At 32.3% G+C, this 16,078-nt stretch overlaps 2 protein-coding genes and 1 long non-coding RNA gene across 3 annotated transcripts; 1 reads left to right on the top strand and 2 right to left on the bottom strand.

Moving 5' to 3' along the window:
• The first annotated feature begins 203 nt into the window (after positions 1–203).
• On the top strand, positions 204–1,602 carry bZIP7 (basic leucine-zipper 7). Its single transcript, NM_119935.3, has one exon. It carries the CDS (start codon positions 365–367, stop codon positions 1,280–1,282), a length of 918 nt encoding a protein of 305 aa, NP_195487.1. The 5' UTR covers positions 204–364; the 3' UTR covers positions 1,283–1,602.
• Positions 1,603–1,901: 299 nt separating this feature from the next.
• GRF2 (growth-regulating factor 2) lies at positions 1,902–4,474 on the bottom strand. The gene is made up of 4 exons (NM_119936.5): positions 3,754–4,474; positions 3,449–3,661; positions 2,793–3,144; positions 1,902–2,719 (listed from the first exon to the last, which is right to left on the bottom strand). Exons 1-4 carry the CDS (start codon positions 4,172–4,174, stop codon positions 2,098–2,100), a joined length of 1,608 nt encoding a protein of 535 aa, NP_195488.2. The 5' UTR covers positions 4,175–4,474; the 3' UTR covers positions 1,902–2,097.
• Positions 4,475–9,954: 5,480 nt separating this feature from the next.
• On the bottom strand, positions 9,955–10,237 carry AT4G09655. The gene has a single exon (NR_142294.1). It is a non-coding gene; the product is annotated as an other RNA (long non-coding RNA).
• Positions 10,238–16,078: the final 5,841 nt, after the last annotated feature.

Consider the following 16,078-nt stretch of genomic DNA (forward strand, 5'->3'; position numbering starts at 1 on the left):
AACTAAAATGATAAGTTTATTGAAGATAATATGGAATTGATAATTTTTTGTTTTTTTTGTTGAATCTTCTAACAAGAATGAGAGAAAACTATATGAAGTATTCAATTCCAATATGAAAAGTTAAACTTTTTCTAGGAGTGTAAAGAAATATCTCATTCTTGAATTTCTTAAAACGTGTGAAATATGGACTGTTTTCTTCATCACTAAGCTATTACTGGTTACATAATTTTCAAATTTGTTAATTTATTTTTGTTATATGGACCCAAAACAAGCTATTGGTGCCCTACACAATATTTCCTGCTTTTACAAAAGTTGGCTCTGCCAAATAAAAATTTTCAAGTTTTTAACCCCACCATAGTGCAACATGACTCAAAAGCTGTTTATACAGTATAGTCTACGGTCTTACATCGTATTTTGGAAATATGACCAAATTACCCCTTGGTTTGTCCATAAATATCAAGCTCCAACAATGCAATTCTTCCCTTTTCCCCTTCTAATTTCTCTCATCTCTCTATTAGAAAAATTATTAGCAATTATGTTGTCCACTGCACCGGCCTTTTCATTCTCCGAACCGGGTTTGGTTAATCAATTCTCGGGTTTCCAAACCGGGTTCACTCCTTGGGAATGGGATTGCTCTGATCTCTTTTTCGTGGACCAAATGTCTCTTGAACCGGCCATCCCTAGTCCTTGTTATGGTGAATCCGACACTGGTTCCGTCAAAATTAATTCCGGTTCTCATGACATGAAAACCGGTTCTGACGAATCTTGTGCCGGTTTCGTCAAAATTAATCCTCGTTGTGACGACGCCGACATATCAAACGATCTACCGTGCTCTCAAGCAGATGAACCGGACTCGGACGACACAAAACAATTGACAGCCATCACAAATTTCGGTTCGGGAGAGAATAACCATAACCGGAAAAAAATGATCCAACCGGAGATGACCGACGAGCGGAAGAGGAAGAGGATGGAGTCAAACCGGGAATCAGCGAAACGGTCAAGAATGCGTAAACAAAGTCACATTGATAACTTACGAGAGCAAGTAAACCGGTTGGATTTAGAAAACCGTGAGCTCGGGAACCGACTCCGGTTAGTTTTACACCAGCTTCAACGAGTGAATTCCGACAATAACCGGCTCGTGACAGAACAAGAGATACTCCGGCTAAGATTGTCGGAGATGCGTCGGATTCTGATCATTAGACAACTTCAACAACAGCAACAATGGGAACTACATAACCGGAGAATGATCATGACTGAACAAAACCACCCTCATCTTCAATGATAGATCAAAATATTTAAGAAGAAAAAATATCGAAAAACTTAGAACAATAACCAAAAAAAAAAAGCAAAGCAAAAAAGAAACTCTCGCTATGTCTCTCTATCTCTCTATGTAAATGAAATGAAGGTTAGGAAGAGAAAATGATAGTTTTCTAATTTTCCTTTCCACTTTCTCGTTTTCTATATGTTGTGACTCCACTACACTAGAGAAGAAGGAAAACAAAACAGATTTTTATTTTGGTTTTCTTTTTCCCACTCTCGTGTATGAGATAAATAACTTAAAGAGTTATTAAATTAATACAACGATTTACATTATTACTTAGTGGAAACTGGAAAGGCTTTATGCGCATTGACATCATGCTACAACGCCCATAATTGTTGAAAAGATACACTGTATTTTAAAGTACTAAACCAAGCCTAATAAACCGGTTGCCACGATCCCAAATACTGTAATATCACTACATAATATATCTTAATCGTTAAAATGCCTATCTCGGCCCAAATAAAGTTTTGGAACATAAAGCCCAACAATAATTTAGGTCCTCAAGTCCATTTTTGTTACGACCCTAAAAGTTTTCCCTTGATGAAAGAGCAAAGATAAACCCTAGTTTGTAACTGAACAATTAGAATAAAGATTGTGATTATATGAAGTGATTATCAAACAAATGATTCAGAAATCGGAAACGAAGAAAGAATCAGAAGAACAACGATTTTCTAATTTCCTCTTTAAGCTTTAGAAAGACGAAACAGAACATAATGAAAGAGAAAAAACAGAGCTTTTCTTTTTTTGTTTCCTGCCGCAGGACTTGGTTTCAGTTTTCAGGTTGTGTAATGAAAGTAATCGCCATTGTGTCTGTTGTTCTCTGCAATGGGGCTGCTCACGGAGCTGTTGTTAGAGAGTGAACAAAATGTGGACTTTTGCAAAACCCCTGTAGGAGAAGATCCAAATGTTGGACTATTCGTTGTACTGTTTAGTACTTCACCTAGAGGACCTCCTAAGGAGTTTCCCCATGAGATTGGTATCCAAGTATTCACCTTTTTCACAGTAGGCTCGATTGTTGTTTCATCGGTTTGGATCGATAGGTCAAGCTCGCGGGATAGCCTGAGAGGCGAGAGTGTTGTTTTTTCTTGAGCATTGTTGTTGTTGTGTGTGGAGGAAGGGGATGATGATGCTATTGGAATTGACATTGAGAGCTGTGTCCAATCTGATGTCAGCTCTTCAGGCCAAGAATTGTGATTGTGATTCCCTGAATGCTTCTCTTGGTTGCTGCTGAAATCCAAGAACGATGATCCATAGGTCTTTGCGGTATTCGGGTTGAGTAACGAATCAGAGGATATGTGTCCAAACTCAAAAGGGTTGTTGTTGTTTCTGTGTTTCTGATGAATAACCGGAGATTCCTTGGGTTGTAAGTTGACGGTGGAAGGATATATCGAAACTCCTCTGTTTTGCAAGAGTCAGTAAGTGAGATATGAACTAACAATGAATATGCAGAGTATTAAAAATCTGTTTTCACCTGTTGTTAGGTAAAGATTCTGTAGAAGGATTGATATATTGACTTCCAATGGCGAGGCTGCGGTTGCTTGATGCACGGGCATTGCTTCTGTTAGTATTACCAGCGACAACAGGCTGTTGTGGTGTAGTAACCGCTTTGGATGCAGCAGCGGCGGTTTGGTTTTGGCCAGATTGGACTTCCACAGGCTTTCTTGAACGATGACGGCCTCTGTTGATGTGTCTTTCACAGTATTTCTGATCAGGAACGGCGTCTCTTGAGCACCGCCATTTCTTCCCATCTGTTCTGCGGCATCTCCCTGGCTCAGGGTCCATGTTACCGCCTGCGAAACCGAGATGGAAAGTTCCCCATCCGACTACACAAAACCGAACATAAACACTCATTAACCATTTATAACAAAATTCCCTATGAAAAATCCTAAAAGCAACCATTGTTGTAAAGACTTTTCAACCAACAAGACAAATCTTGAAAACCCTATGAGCAATGTTATGAAGGATTTAGCACCAAAATGACATAAAAGACTAGATAAAATCTGATTCTTGGATTAAGCAACCACACCACAAATGAGTTGATCAAAACCCCAAAACTTTCACAAACAAGTGATCGCTCAATGGAAAGTTATGTGCAACTAGAAATTGTGTTAAAGAGATGGAGCTTACAGGAACTAGGAGGCAAAGATCCGTAAGGATAAAAAGACTTCTTGATAGAGATGAGCAAACTAGAAGGAACAGGGACATTGGCTGTGATGTACTTATAGATCAACGCCTGTTGCTCTAACTCAGCCCATTGAGTCAATGTAAAAGGTCCTTTAACACCTGTGAAGTTCCCTTGCATGCTCATGTTCATCATCATTCCACCAGAACCATATCCTCCTGCATTCCACAGCAAAAATGTAAAAAATTTGATTATTTTACACAACCCATTTCACCAAAATCCAATCAATAAAGAGAAGACATTATCAAACCTGAGCTTCTAAAGTAAGAAGGTGGAGGAATCTGGTGAAGAAACGGCGAGAGAGAGTTCTTGTTATTACTGCTATTATCCAAACCGACATATTTACTGAAATCAAGAGCGTCTGGTTTATCTGAGAAGCTAAGCATTTGTTCTTGACGGCGAGAATCAGAGGAAAGAGGAGAAGCAGATCTCATGAGAGGAATGCCTTGGTGAAACGACATCGTTTTGCAATAAGCAGCTGCAACAGAAGAAGACAAGTTTTCTTCTTCTTCCGCTCTAGTTGTCGTTCTTGCTAGCTTCAAGCTTCGTTGCAAGCAATCCTCACCGATGAATCCGGATCTATCTTGTTTAGTTCCTATAAGCTCTTTTAGACCAAGTGACTCATTTTCATTACTAGTAACCGACCCAAGAACATGAACACCAATATCCATAAGAAGTAAGTAATATAAAAAGAAAAAGAAGGAAAAAAAGTTAGATAATGACTTGAGAGATAGTTGCCATGGGAGGAAGATAGCTAAAGATGAGAGAAGAGAGAGACAGAGGGAGAAGAACGAGGCTTACTTTTGATTTTCTTGAAAGAGATATATATTATTATGTGTTTTTAAAATAAAATGAAAATAGTTGTGGTGAAGCTTTGGGAGGAGACAAGAATGGTACCTAAAAACACAATCCGGATCTCGGACATGTTAGAACATATTTATCCAATGCTTTTTCATTAATTTTGCTTTTAGTTCTTCTTCTTTGTTTTGTAAAGTTTTCTTTGCTTGCTTTAAAGGTACAAACTTAGCTTCCAATTTGTTTCAAGTTGTGTAAATTTATGGTCCCAAATTAGTTGTATAATATGGTGGTAGTTTCTCTATAAGAAAACGTAGGCTATTTCTGTATTATTTGCAGTACATATTTCCCAATTTGTAGGCATTTTTCTTTATGGGGGTTATTATTTTAGATTTTAGTAATTTTCTTTTGTTGTGATATATGTGCATATAGGGAAAGCTAGCTGTAACATTGTTAAAAAAAAGGGAGAAACTAGCTGTAACCTGTGGAGTTATTAGATTATTTTTGTAATGTTCAAAAGGAAAAATATTAGTGGTTTTAGAAATATAGCAACATTTTTACTTATAGTAATAGTCTTAATTCATAGAGGAGGTGAATATATATTGATATATTTTGTAATTTGTAATGCCTGTTTTTACCAGAATTTGCAGAAGAAAACAAAGGGTATACTTGAAGTGAGATTTTTGGAATATTATACTATATACACATATATTCACACTTTTAGTGAGATTTTTAGTCTAGGAAACAAATAAAAGAATTGTCCTATTCATATAATAAATAATAGTATTGAGTGGAGTACCAAATATTTATCAAGATTCACGTGGTTCCAATGATATTTTTGGACCATCTTCTTGGTCGTCTCCCCGAGGATTTAAGTTACATATATCGGATGGGCCAATTCTATTCTTGAGTGATATTACATCAACGGTTATTGATCCATGTGTTCGATTACATATGTAATCAGTGCAAGTAAAAAGTAGTTTGGGATATAACTTTGCTGGATTTTTTTTTTTTTTCTTTTTTTTTCTTCACTGGATTTATTTTCTTTGTTCATTAAAATTGCTGGACTGATGCGGTTAGTAAGCGTTATTTGCTTTGACCATAAATTTAGTGACACTCCGATTTCAGTTATGCCTTCGGGTAATAATTTGCGAATTGTCTTTTATTTATCATAAAATTAATCTGATGGTTGGATCATTGGTATGTCATATAATAGAAACAGTAAAACCAATGAACAACAAAAGGATTAGATAATCTTTTTTTCACAATATAGTATGAACTTATGTGAATGATATATACAGACGTCGTACTCATGATTTTAACTTGAAAACCATTCAATATCATTCACTTCCAAACTTTGCTATTGAACTGTCCATCACAGTTTCTTTATAATTTTTGTATAATGTTGAAATATGAAAAAAAAAAAAAAAAAAAAAAACACTAAAACTATATCAGCAAATTGACTAGCTTGTGGAGCAAAGTGAATATAATAACAATGGAAAAAGATAAGAGTGTTACTACCAATACCATCCAACAAGAAACGTATATGTTAGTTAAAGCTTTGCGTAAATGTCCTAAAAAGAAACTAACTCACAAAAAGTCACATGTGGTGTTCATGCATCGATGATGTAAATAATTACCACTCCACATAATATTATGTAGTTAAATACGACATTTTGGTTTAATTTCATAATTACGTCAGATCTGATTTTCTTTTAGTCATGCTCCATTTTGTTCGTATTATTTTTTTCTCTTGTAACTTTAGGATTCGTAATATTATTGACGAGAGATTAAGTTATAGCAAGTTTTAACTTTTAAAGATTTTACTGTTTTGCAAAATCAATGGTTGATAGAAAACCCAAAGAAGTTAGCCAATGTACTAGCTAATAACATTGTTTTACATTAATTTTTGCGGGCTACCTTTTGTACGTTTCTTAGTCCCCTCTCTCTCGCATAGGTTTCGACCTATATCCCCTGCTTACAAAACCAATGACAATAAACAAAATCAAAGATAATAAAACCAATTATCTATGCAACCAAGGCATTTTTGGGAAAGGGATGCAGACTTTAAAATATCCGAATATTTTACACTTCTAGATAGTCTACAAATAAACAACGGTAAAATTATACGAAATTGTATATCTATACTATGTTTCATGGATCATAACATATGAAAATGTAGATGTGTTGTACATAGTTTACATTCTTTAGATATGATTTGTGTGATAACCAGTAACAGTATTTATTTGATTTATTACTCTCTTTCATTTTTTTTCATTTTTTGAAACAAATTATATTGACTTGGTCTTCAAAGGCTGAGTATGTGACTCCACAAATACATAGCATCCTATTATTTGTTATCTTAATCGCGTCACATTAATTAATTTTCATCATGTACCACTCGTACTTGTAGAGCATTTACTACATTAGTTACACCAATCATTCGATAATAAGAAATAAACTTAGGAGAATTGATTAATTATTGATGTAACCGAGTAACTGGACTACTTAAAAATATATCGTTTTCAATTTTCATTATCTTATATGATGATATAGATGCGTTTCGTTTTCAGTGACAATAATAGTATTTTAGTATATTATTAACTAATTAACTAATATCGGAAATCATAGTAAGCAGGAGGAGGAGCGTGGTGTTGTCAGGACTATAAAACGTATTTGTGGAATAAATCCCTTTACTTAGCCAAGGAAAAAAACGTGCAACAGTATATATAAATATAAATGCATGCAAATATTATGAATTGAATGTAAAAAAAAACACAGATAAAACCCTAAAATCGAACTATGAGTATTTTCCTTTCGTATGGTAGTTTCGGCCAAAACCAAAATTGGCTTTGAGTTTTTTGACAACTCAATTATTGGGTACAGATTGAAACAATTGTATTTTGTTTTCCCAAAAAAGCAAATAATTAGCCAAAAAAGAAACAAAAACATTGGGAACAAGGAAAAAAATAGTGGGTAAAAAGGTAAATTTGGGTAAGATGTGGTGAATAAATGAAGTAGGAGGACATTGGGTGGCGTGTGGGAGGATGTGGGACACATGAAGAGTGTCGACATGATAGGTGAGAGATATGATACTAGATAGGTTCTTTAGTCTTAGGGTTAGACTTTTGTGACTTTTGTTAGACACCTACCTAAGTGGTTTTGTCGTCAAATCTGTTTTTAGGACTTTGGTTTTGGTTTAAGTTTTTAGTCAAAGCCTAAAAAGCTCATGCGCTACTCTACTATACACATGTGGACTCATCTTATTTAATTTCCTCTCTTTTTCATTAGGTGTGCCGTGTGCATTTATGCCTAGATAAGATAAATAAGATAGAAAAATATTTACTCTTTTACTTTATGTTATTCTAACCAGTAACGGTTTTAATAACATAAAATTTTAACAGATTATTAAATGAAGAGTATATGTAATAGAAAATGAATCAGTAACTATCCGGAACCAAATGATATATGAAGTTTTGTATCTTTAGATAAGGATATTTTGATTTAGAAGTCGTGGTATCCGAATTCATTTTCATGTGATATATGAACAACATAAAAGAAGTAAACTTGTCATTAGCTCTGTTGGTTAATAGGTAATTAGGTGTGGTTTTGGTTATTAAAAACGTAAAAGGAGTAATATGGAATGTAAGAGAAATAGCTGAAAACGAGAGTGGCTGAGAGAAGGGATGTATGAAGTAGCAAAGAAAAACAATAAAACCTTCGTTCCTTGTGATAATATTATTCGATGACATATGTTTAGTACTTTTTGTTACTAGTAAATTCAGTTGAACTGTACTTTGTTCAACATAGCATGTACTAATTCTATTTTATATTTACTTATTTAGTTAATTCGGTTAGAGTTTCTTTGGTCTGATCTGATGTAACCTTTTAAAAAATTAAAGTAATCAAAACAAATTTGTAGTCTGTTTGGATGAGTGCTTGTACACAATTCGATTGGATTATATTAAGTGGTACTTTTGCTAACATTCGAATTGACTATCACAATTAAATTAAACTTTTTAAAAAATGATAAAAACGATTGATTAAAATTTGAAAGTTTTTTTTCTGCTATTTAAATTAACGATTCAACATATGTATCTACGCAGCACTTGAACTACACTAACTACAATTAATAACTACATCAATCGCACTGACAGTAGTATATTTTAGCATCATATTACGGATTTACAGTTTTCCATTAGTTTAAAATATTTCAACTATATTAAAAAAAAAAAAGCATCAATTTCAGCATAACTTCCATATGGTAAATTATCTGATGATAATTGTTTCAAAACACAACTCATAGATAAATACAGGTTTATAATTAACACATGAGAAATGACATTAAACGGTTCAATTGGCGTGGTAAAGGTGTAGCAATGTAGTTACTGTTTGTTGGTAGGAAGCATAGTCGCATAAACATGCATGGGTCCAAATCATATCTTCAAAACGAGTTTTTAAAACTTTAAATGACAAATTATGAGAAAAAGAGACCAAATTGAACACAAACTTTACATCGAAATGGAAGGTTCGTAGGGAGACATGGGACACAATAAGACATCAAAGCATGGGCTCCATTCCATAACATTTCCATATTCTCATTCTCTTTAATGTTATTAAGACTATAACGAATAAATATGTATAGTATTCATATGGGTCTCCATTTCAATTTCATCAAGTGTGTCTAGATTACACACATTCAACGTACATTGCTCTCTTTATCGTTCTATTTCTCTTATTTTCTGATATTTTTATACTCGTTGCGATAGCTTTGTTCATGCACATACTCGACAAGTATCCTCATCCACGACAAAAGAAAGATATACACGATAATATTGCGAAAGATCTGAACTGACGTCATATTGTCAAGTGTATGCTAAAAGTTCATATTAACATGTTAGTCGGTTCATATCTATTTTTAATCAGATTTTTCATTAATTTATTGTCGTCGCATGTTTTTTATTTTATGCAGTCAGAATACAATATTTATTTTCGGAGAATCACATTTCTAACCCTCATATTGTCAATTCGAGGCGTCGAGCCTTTCTTAATTGCTGTCCAGAAAGAGGACCAAAAATGTCCACTAAAGGCGGGCTTTACATTAAGGCCCAATAAATAAAACTGTTACCAATGTCATGGGCAAATTCCACAATGGGCTTTAAGTAAGCGTCTAACGGCCTTTGTTTTTCTCGACCGTCAGTGATTTACTTTTTCTCTCTTAAAACAAAATTTTGAAGTTTTCTCAATGACCACCAAACTTATGCTCATTTGGTAAAAGATGCCACCAGTAATTTATGGATATGAAAACTCTCTTTTCTACAGAACCGTACTGAGATTTTAATTTGGCAAAATTACAATTTTCAAGAAAATTTCATCTCTGTAATTAATTAATTTAACCCCACACGCAAAAAACTTTCTATATATATGAACCATAAATATGGATGCAGAATTTGAAGACCAGGTCTGTTTGGGGATAGATTTTAACAAATGATCCAACCTGTCCACCATAAAAATTGATTAATTGTTTTTGAAAATAAAATAAATAACGCAGAATGAAAATAAAAGAAAATTGGATGGCTGTCATATTCAGTACATTCCGATTCAAACTATTGGCTATTTTCTTTTGTTTTATTACAATTAAAATAAACATAAAGGGTAAAACCAGACACAAAGCCCTCTCTTTGGTCTCATTCTTATTGCTTTTCTCATGAAAAGCCAAAGCCAATATACAGTGTAAAGAAGGATTTAGAAAAAAATAATATTTTTGTAGACGATATTCAAAGGGGATCTTGCAGAGGTCATGAGAGGCATGTATCAGTAAAAGAGGCACCTTCCTAATTTATAAGGATTTTGGAGTTTTCTTCATTATATGATTTTTTTTCATTTGTTTCCTTTTTGTTATTGATAATCAGAATATGGGAATATGAACACTAGAAAACATATGGAAATCCAAAATCAACCAATTATTTTTGATGTGTGATCATGAAAGCTAATCTTAAATTTGGAGTTATATTCATACGCTTGGAAGGGATAAGTAAAGTTAAGTTTATAGACCCGTTATGTCAAAGGCTAATCTCGAACTAAGAAAACTTCATTGTTATAAAACAAAAAATGATTGCTATATAAAGATATAAACATTCAATGATCCGATATTACTCTTAGTGTAGTACATGCAAGTAGCTAGTTAGAAGTCTATAAATTAGAGGATTGTTTTGGACTTTTTGGTCTTCGAAGTTTCAAGCTGGATTTCAAAATGTGTTATGTGTATCAACAACAGAGTATCTCAAAATCTTAACATTAAAATAAAGAAAAAAAGAAGAAGAAAAAAACAAATATGTAAAATTAGGGAACATATTAGGGTCATCTGTTCCAAGAAAAGTCAATCGTAATTTGTATAAATCTTGGATCTACAAAAAAAAATCTTGAAACTGATATAGAATTGAAGATAATAGATTGTTGCTTTGCATGGCTTTTTTCCATAAGTTGAATTATTTTTAAAATATAAATTCATAATGTTGTTACCCTTTAGACAAAGGAGAGCGACTTCGTTAGCTTTACATATCCTCAGTGCCTTTTTGTCAATTTTTGCGTAAGAATATCTAACTACTAAATTTTATTTTAAGAAAACAAGAATCTCTGATTACAGAGAGTTTCTTTTCAACGAAGACAAAAAAAAGAAAAGGAAAAAACAAAATTATTTTCAACGGGATGGAATAGCTATGACCTTTTTGCATGTATAGTATACGTAGGTAGCTTTATAGAGAAATACTTCAGTTTATTTATTTATTATTATTGATAATAAATGTGAATGAATCTAATACTAATAGGAATAAATTTTGTATACGAGTAAAGATGACGCCAAAGGATGGATCCAATCCATGGTTAATGGATATGCAGAATAAAGAGAGAATGACATAAGGATTCAGATGTGACGTGACATATTGGCCTCGATTACTTGGACTATGACATTTCAGACCTACCAATTTTTACAAACTTTTATTCCCCAAAATTTTGAAATAACAATACTATAATTTTTGTAAAAAAAACTATTTAGATCAAACAAATAGTATAATTTATAAACAATTAGTTGAAAGTTATTGACTATTTTATGATGTATGTATCATTTTGTTTTGTTGCAGTCATATAAGTTAAAATTTCTATAATTGTTAGTGGTTTTACTAGTTGTAGCACTTAAAAAGTCGTACAAACTTACAGGTTTTGAGATTAGTGTTTTACGAAAAGCTGTTAATTAATTTTTAGTTAAATTAAGTTTATAAAAATGTCTAATGACAATCGAGATGAGACCTGATATAAAACAAAAACAGATACAAAGAGAGAGTTAAATCAATAGTATCAGTCCTATCAGCAACTTCTGATTAAAATTCAGTAATATCGTTTAATTAAATGCATATGAAACAAAAAGGCCCAATGGGCTATTTATTTTTCTTTAAATTTTATTTTCAAGCGTGCGAATCGCAATAAAAACTCACACCAATAAAAAAAAAGAGGAAAAGAAAAGTAGAAGACATGCTCTGTTAAGTGGTCGCTGTCTTCACTCTCTAATCTTCTCTGTGTATTTGGCAGTTGAATTTTCTCTGCATGCAAAATCTAATTTTAGATTTCGTGTTGGATTCTCATTACCTTCTTAAATTCCCAATCTACCCCTGTCATCAAACGTCAACGTTAATATCTCTCTCTCTCTCTTATTCACATTTTTTGGGTACAATTTTAATAATTTATTGTGATTTTTAATGATTCGTCTATTATTGTGTTTCTCCTTTCTCTTTCACCATACATGCAAAATCTCCTGCATTTCTGTCTCCTTCGGGTAATTATGTGAATAATAGTGGTCCTAATAATTTTTTAACATCTAAAATTAGATCCTTTAGTTAGAAAAAACTTTCTTTGTACGTGTGTGTGTGTGTTTTAAGTTCAATTATAACTAGTCACATGTGATATCACAATATATATATTGAAATTGGAATTATTCATATTAATGAGTTAGCATTAATATATATACGCTGACATTACCAACCAAATGTTTCTGCTTTTATGGATAGTTCTATATGTTGCACTTGATTATAGATACTATATAAAACTGGGTTTATTTAAAATCCGTACCCATAACAAAAGTGGACCAAAACGAGATCCATGGTTTTGTGTTTACTTTGTTGGTTAACCAGATAATATGATTATGGAAGATTAAATCTTTACTAAATTATAAAATAATTTGGAAAAACAAACTTAAATATGTTGAGTGTCTTCAGTGCTCACTGTTCAGGAATAATCTCGTGTAGTCCTACTTGAACTAGAGGTTGATATACATAAACACGTGAATATTTTAACGACCGTACATAAACACATGTATCGATCAAATACAAATTATAATGAGACTAGAATCCAAGATGAGGATGACTCTAGCAGAATATACACAGCTAAGAATTTGTACAAGAGAGTCGAAAAATAGATTCTAATCATTTAAAAAAGATATGGATTTCAGTTACGGATTGATATTACCATTACGCAGTAGTACATACACATAATTTTTTGTTTTGTTTTACCGATAATAGAATGAAAATGTTGTGTTAAAAATATTGGTTTTACTAAAACTCGTTTTATGTTAACTATATAATGTCTTTCCGCATGTAAATTGAAACAAAACTGTAATACAAATTATGTTAAGCCATTGCAATTAAAAAATCCACGGGTAGTAAATCCTCAGAAGATTATGTTAAGTCTACAAATTTTCTCTTTAGATTAGTAAGGTTTAGGACAAAATTATGTATACCTTGCAGGGGTATAAAGGTCACTGCATAGTCAGACTCAGCATGAAGCCAAAGAGTCGTCTCTGTCCTAAAGATATCTACAGCTGCTTCGCCTGTGAATAGAGAAGAAATTGAATGATGAGAGATCCCATCTAGCGTTTCACGTTTGCGTTCTCCGTCGCAACTTTGGCGGTTGTTGACTTTTTTTCTTATGTCGTTGTTTGACTAATTTTCTCAGAGTGAGAGTGTAATCAAGAAAACTAATATTCGAAAAGAAAGAAAAAAAAGGCAAGAAAACTATTGTCGAAAAGACATAAATGACACTAAAATTGGATTATTAAAAATGGTATATATGTTTGGTGGAATTTATAATCATTACCAAAATCAAAGGAAGGAGAGAGGGACCTCTTCGTGCTTATGATTTCCCTCCTAAACAACTGCTCCCACTATCCTTTTTTACTTCCAACAAAATCATTCACACGAGAAAATCTGTCTCGTGATCACTTTCATGCAAAATTAAACTAAATTTTGGTATTTTTTGTCAAGTTCTTGCTGTTTTAAGTCGATTATTTGGTAATACTATATGTGTGGATATACACATCCAAGCTAATCAATAATTGATCTCCTTCTCTTATCAATAAATTACACCACATTAGCTAATCAAGCTAATAAATTACACCACATTCTCTTATCAATTTTTATATGGTATAAATAAAACAACCGACTATAGGCTACAGAGTTGGTATTAAGGCATTATTGCCTTCTAGTCGAAGGAATTTTTTTGTTATGATAACACTCGTGGGAAAAAAATCCAGCCTAATATGCTCATTTAAAGGATAATTGATTTAAATGCTTTAATCATTAAAATAAAAGGTTTTTGCTTTTAAAGGTTACCACCGCTTAATTCATCATTAGGAGAATATTAACTTTGATCGAAATTCCAAAATACTTTTTTAACACATAAGAAAATTTTCAGCATTTTTAAATAAAGGGTACATTTATTGGGTTCAATAAATATGTTTCCACGTAAAGTTTGGAGGTTTAACCACATGAATGTTTTTTGATTTAAAAAACACATAAATTTTCTTAGTAATTACACATTTTTAACCGTCCATCCAGATTGTAATAAGTGACAAATCTGAAAACATTTTTTTTTTTCTTGAATCTTGTTTAAATTCTCTCTGCTGCATACTTGCAGGCATTTGACCAACGACTATACATATTGAAAGCAAAATATCCACCAGGGATGATAGGGTTAGATCCCACATTCAATATCTTTTGTCTTTGTTATTTATGAAAAACAAATATTTATCAGGAAAAAAACGTTTCTTCTCTAGTGGTATAAGATAATAACAAAATTTAATACTTAGTTAATGTATTTACTATCTTCAAACTTACCATCCTTCAACATTAATATTGATCAATTTTTATTTTTTTTACTAAACTACTTCCACTAAAAAAATGCAAAAGAAGAGATATATATTTAAGTCAAAGTAATTAAAGATGGATGGGTGATTCTTCAGCAAAACGGCGCCGTAGAGGTGTCTTATCCTACATTACAGCTGGGTTGTGGCAGACATCATAGGGCCTACGTATATTTGAGCTTTACTGTACGTAAAGCTTTAACATATCTAGTTAGTTCTCACTGTACAAACAAAACAAAATCCAATTCGTAACATATATACAAATACTACTAGTACTAGATTACGCTACGTATACATCGCTTTTTCGCAAATTTCTAAACTAATCTATACAACAAACTTGAATGTTTGTTTTGTAATTTATCTTAAACCAAAGTTTTGAATTGTGCATTGGGAGCTACACTCTAGTCCCCTTTTTTCCCCAAAATAATCTCCTTACATCGACCGGTTAAAGTATTTAAACCAACAAATTTTAATTTGTTGCTGAAGGTACAAACATGTCACATATATAGAGACAGCATCGTTTATACAAATAATGTTCGATGTATTGGAAATCAAATATAAATACGAGTAGCGACTCACTTGGTTTAATAGTTTGGAAGATAATGAAATAAAAAGATGAATTCAAAGGATACAGAGCTATATATGTCGGGTCATTTAGAGCCGTGACCAAAAGTTTCGTCGTAATTTCTACGGTCGGTCATAAGAAATTTTGGACTTTTCTTCACCCTTTTATGAACTTCTGTATAGTTTTTGTCGGATTATATATTTGTATTCGTATATTTTTTGTTTCTAATAATGATACGTAAATTCACGATAAGAAAGACTTCTTTTTATTTAATTTGATTTAAAACTTTTGTTTTTGGAAATGACTCATACACAAGGTTAAAGTTTGATGGTATCCAATTTACAAAAATGTTTCGAGAGTGCGTTCGAGTGTCCTACCACCATCGTACCAACTCGTATGGGTTTATTATTAGGTTTTTTTCTTCTTTTTCCAATGTCTTTATAATTGAACCACTCTAAATTTCTTTTTTTAAATTAGGTTAAGAATCTTGAATTTTCTGTTGATTTTAAACCAAGGTTTTCAATTCTTCTTAGCACAAAAAAAAAAAAAAGGTTTTCAATTATTAAAGAATCTAAATTTTTTGAGTTCAAGAGTTTAATGATAGCTGAAAAGTTATGAATGATTGCAAGTTTGCAACAGAATGGTCGATGTAGTACATATCAAAAACATGCATCAAAATAAATATTCGTGCTTAGCAAGAGAAACGATTGAAATAAACAGAACAATCGTTAACCACTTAAAAATCTTAGAATAATTTTGTAGTGATAATTTTCTGTAAGAGAGAGGTATCATATCTTACAAAAAAAAACTCATTTCAGATAAAATAATGTTGTCCAATCGTTACCAAGTATGTTTTTGCTGTCATCAGTTGTATTGTAACTCGTCTCTTAGCCATATAGTTCTAAGTTTTAAATGTTTTCAAAGACTTTACAAAAATAAAATAATAATAAGGTGGAATTTGTAGGGCTAAAAGCGAAAAATAAAAATAAAATAAAAGTAAAGAAACGTCTTTCTCAATAAGAACAC

The sequence above is a fragment of the Arabidopsis thaliana genome, chromosome 4, assembly GCF_000001735.4.
Source record: "Arabidopsis thaliana chromosome 4, partial sequence".
Taxonomy (NCBI): domain Eukaryota; kingdom Viridiplantae; phylum Streptophyta; class Magnoliopsida; order Brassicales; family Brassicaceae; genus Arabidopsis; species Arabidopsis thaliana.

Excerpts from the sequence above, each read along its gene's own strand:
- GRF2 (NM_119936.5), bottom strand. The coding sequence starts at position 4,174 with ATGGATATTGGTGTTCATGTTCTTGGGTCGGTTACTAGTAATGAAAAT. Across the intron at positions 3,145-3,448 it reads ATCTTTGCCTCCTAGTTCCT|TCGGATGGGGAACTTTCCAT; the intron begins GTAAGCTCCATC and ends GGTTTTGTGTAG. Across the intron at positions 2,720-2,792 it reads GAATCTTTACCTAACAACAG|AGGAGTTTCGATATATCCTT; the intron begins GTGAAAACAGAT and ends CTTGCAAAACAG.
- bZIP7 (NM_119935.3), top strand. The coding sequence starts at position 365 with ATGACTCAAAAGCTGTTTATACAGTATAGTCTACGGTCTTACATCGTA.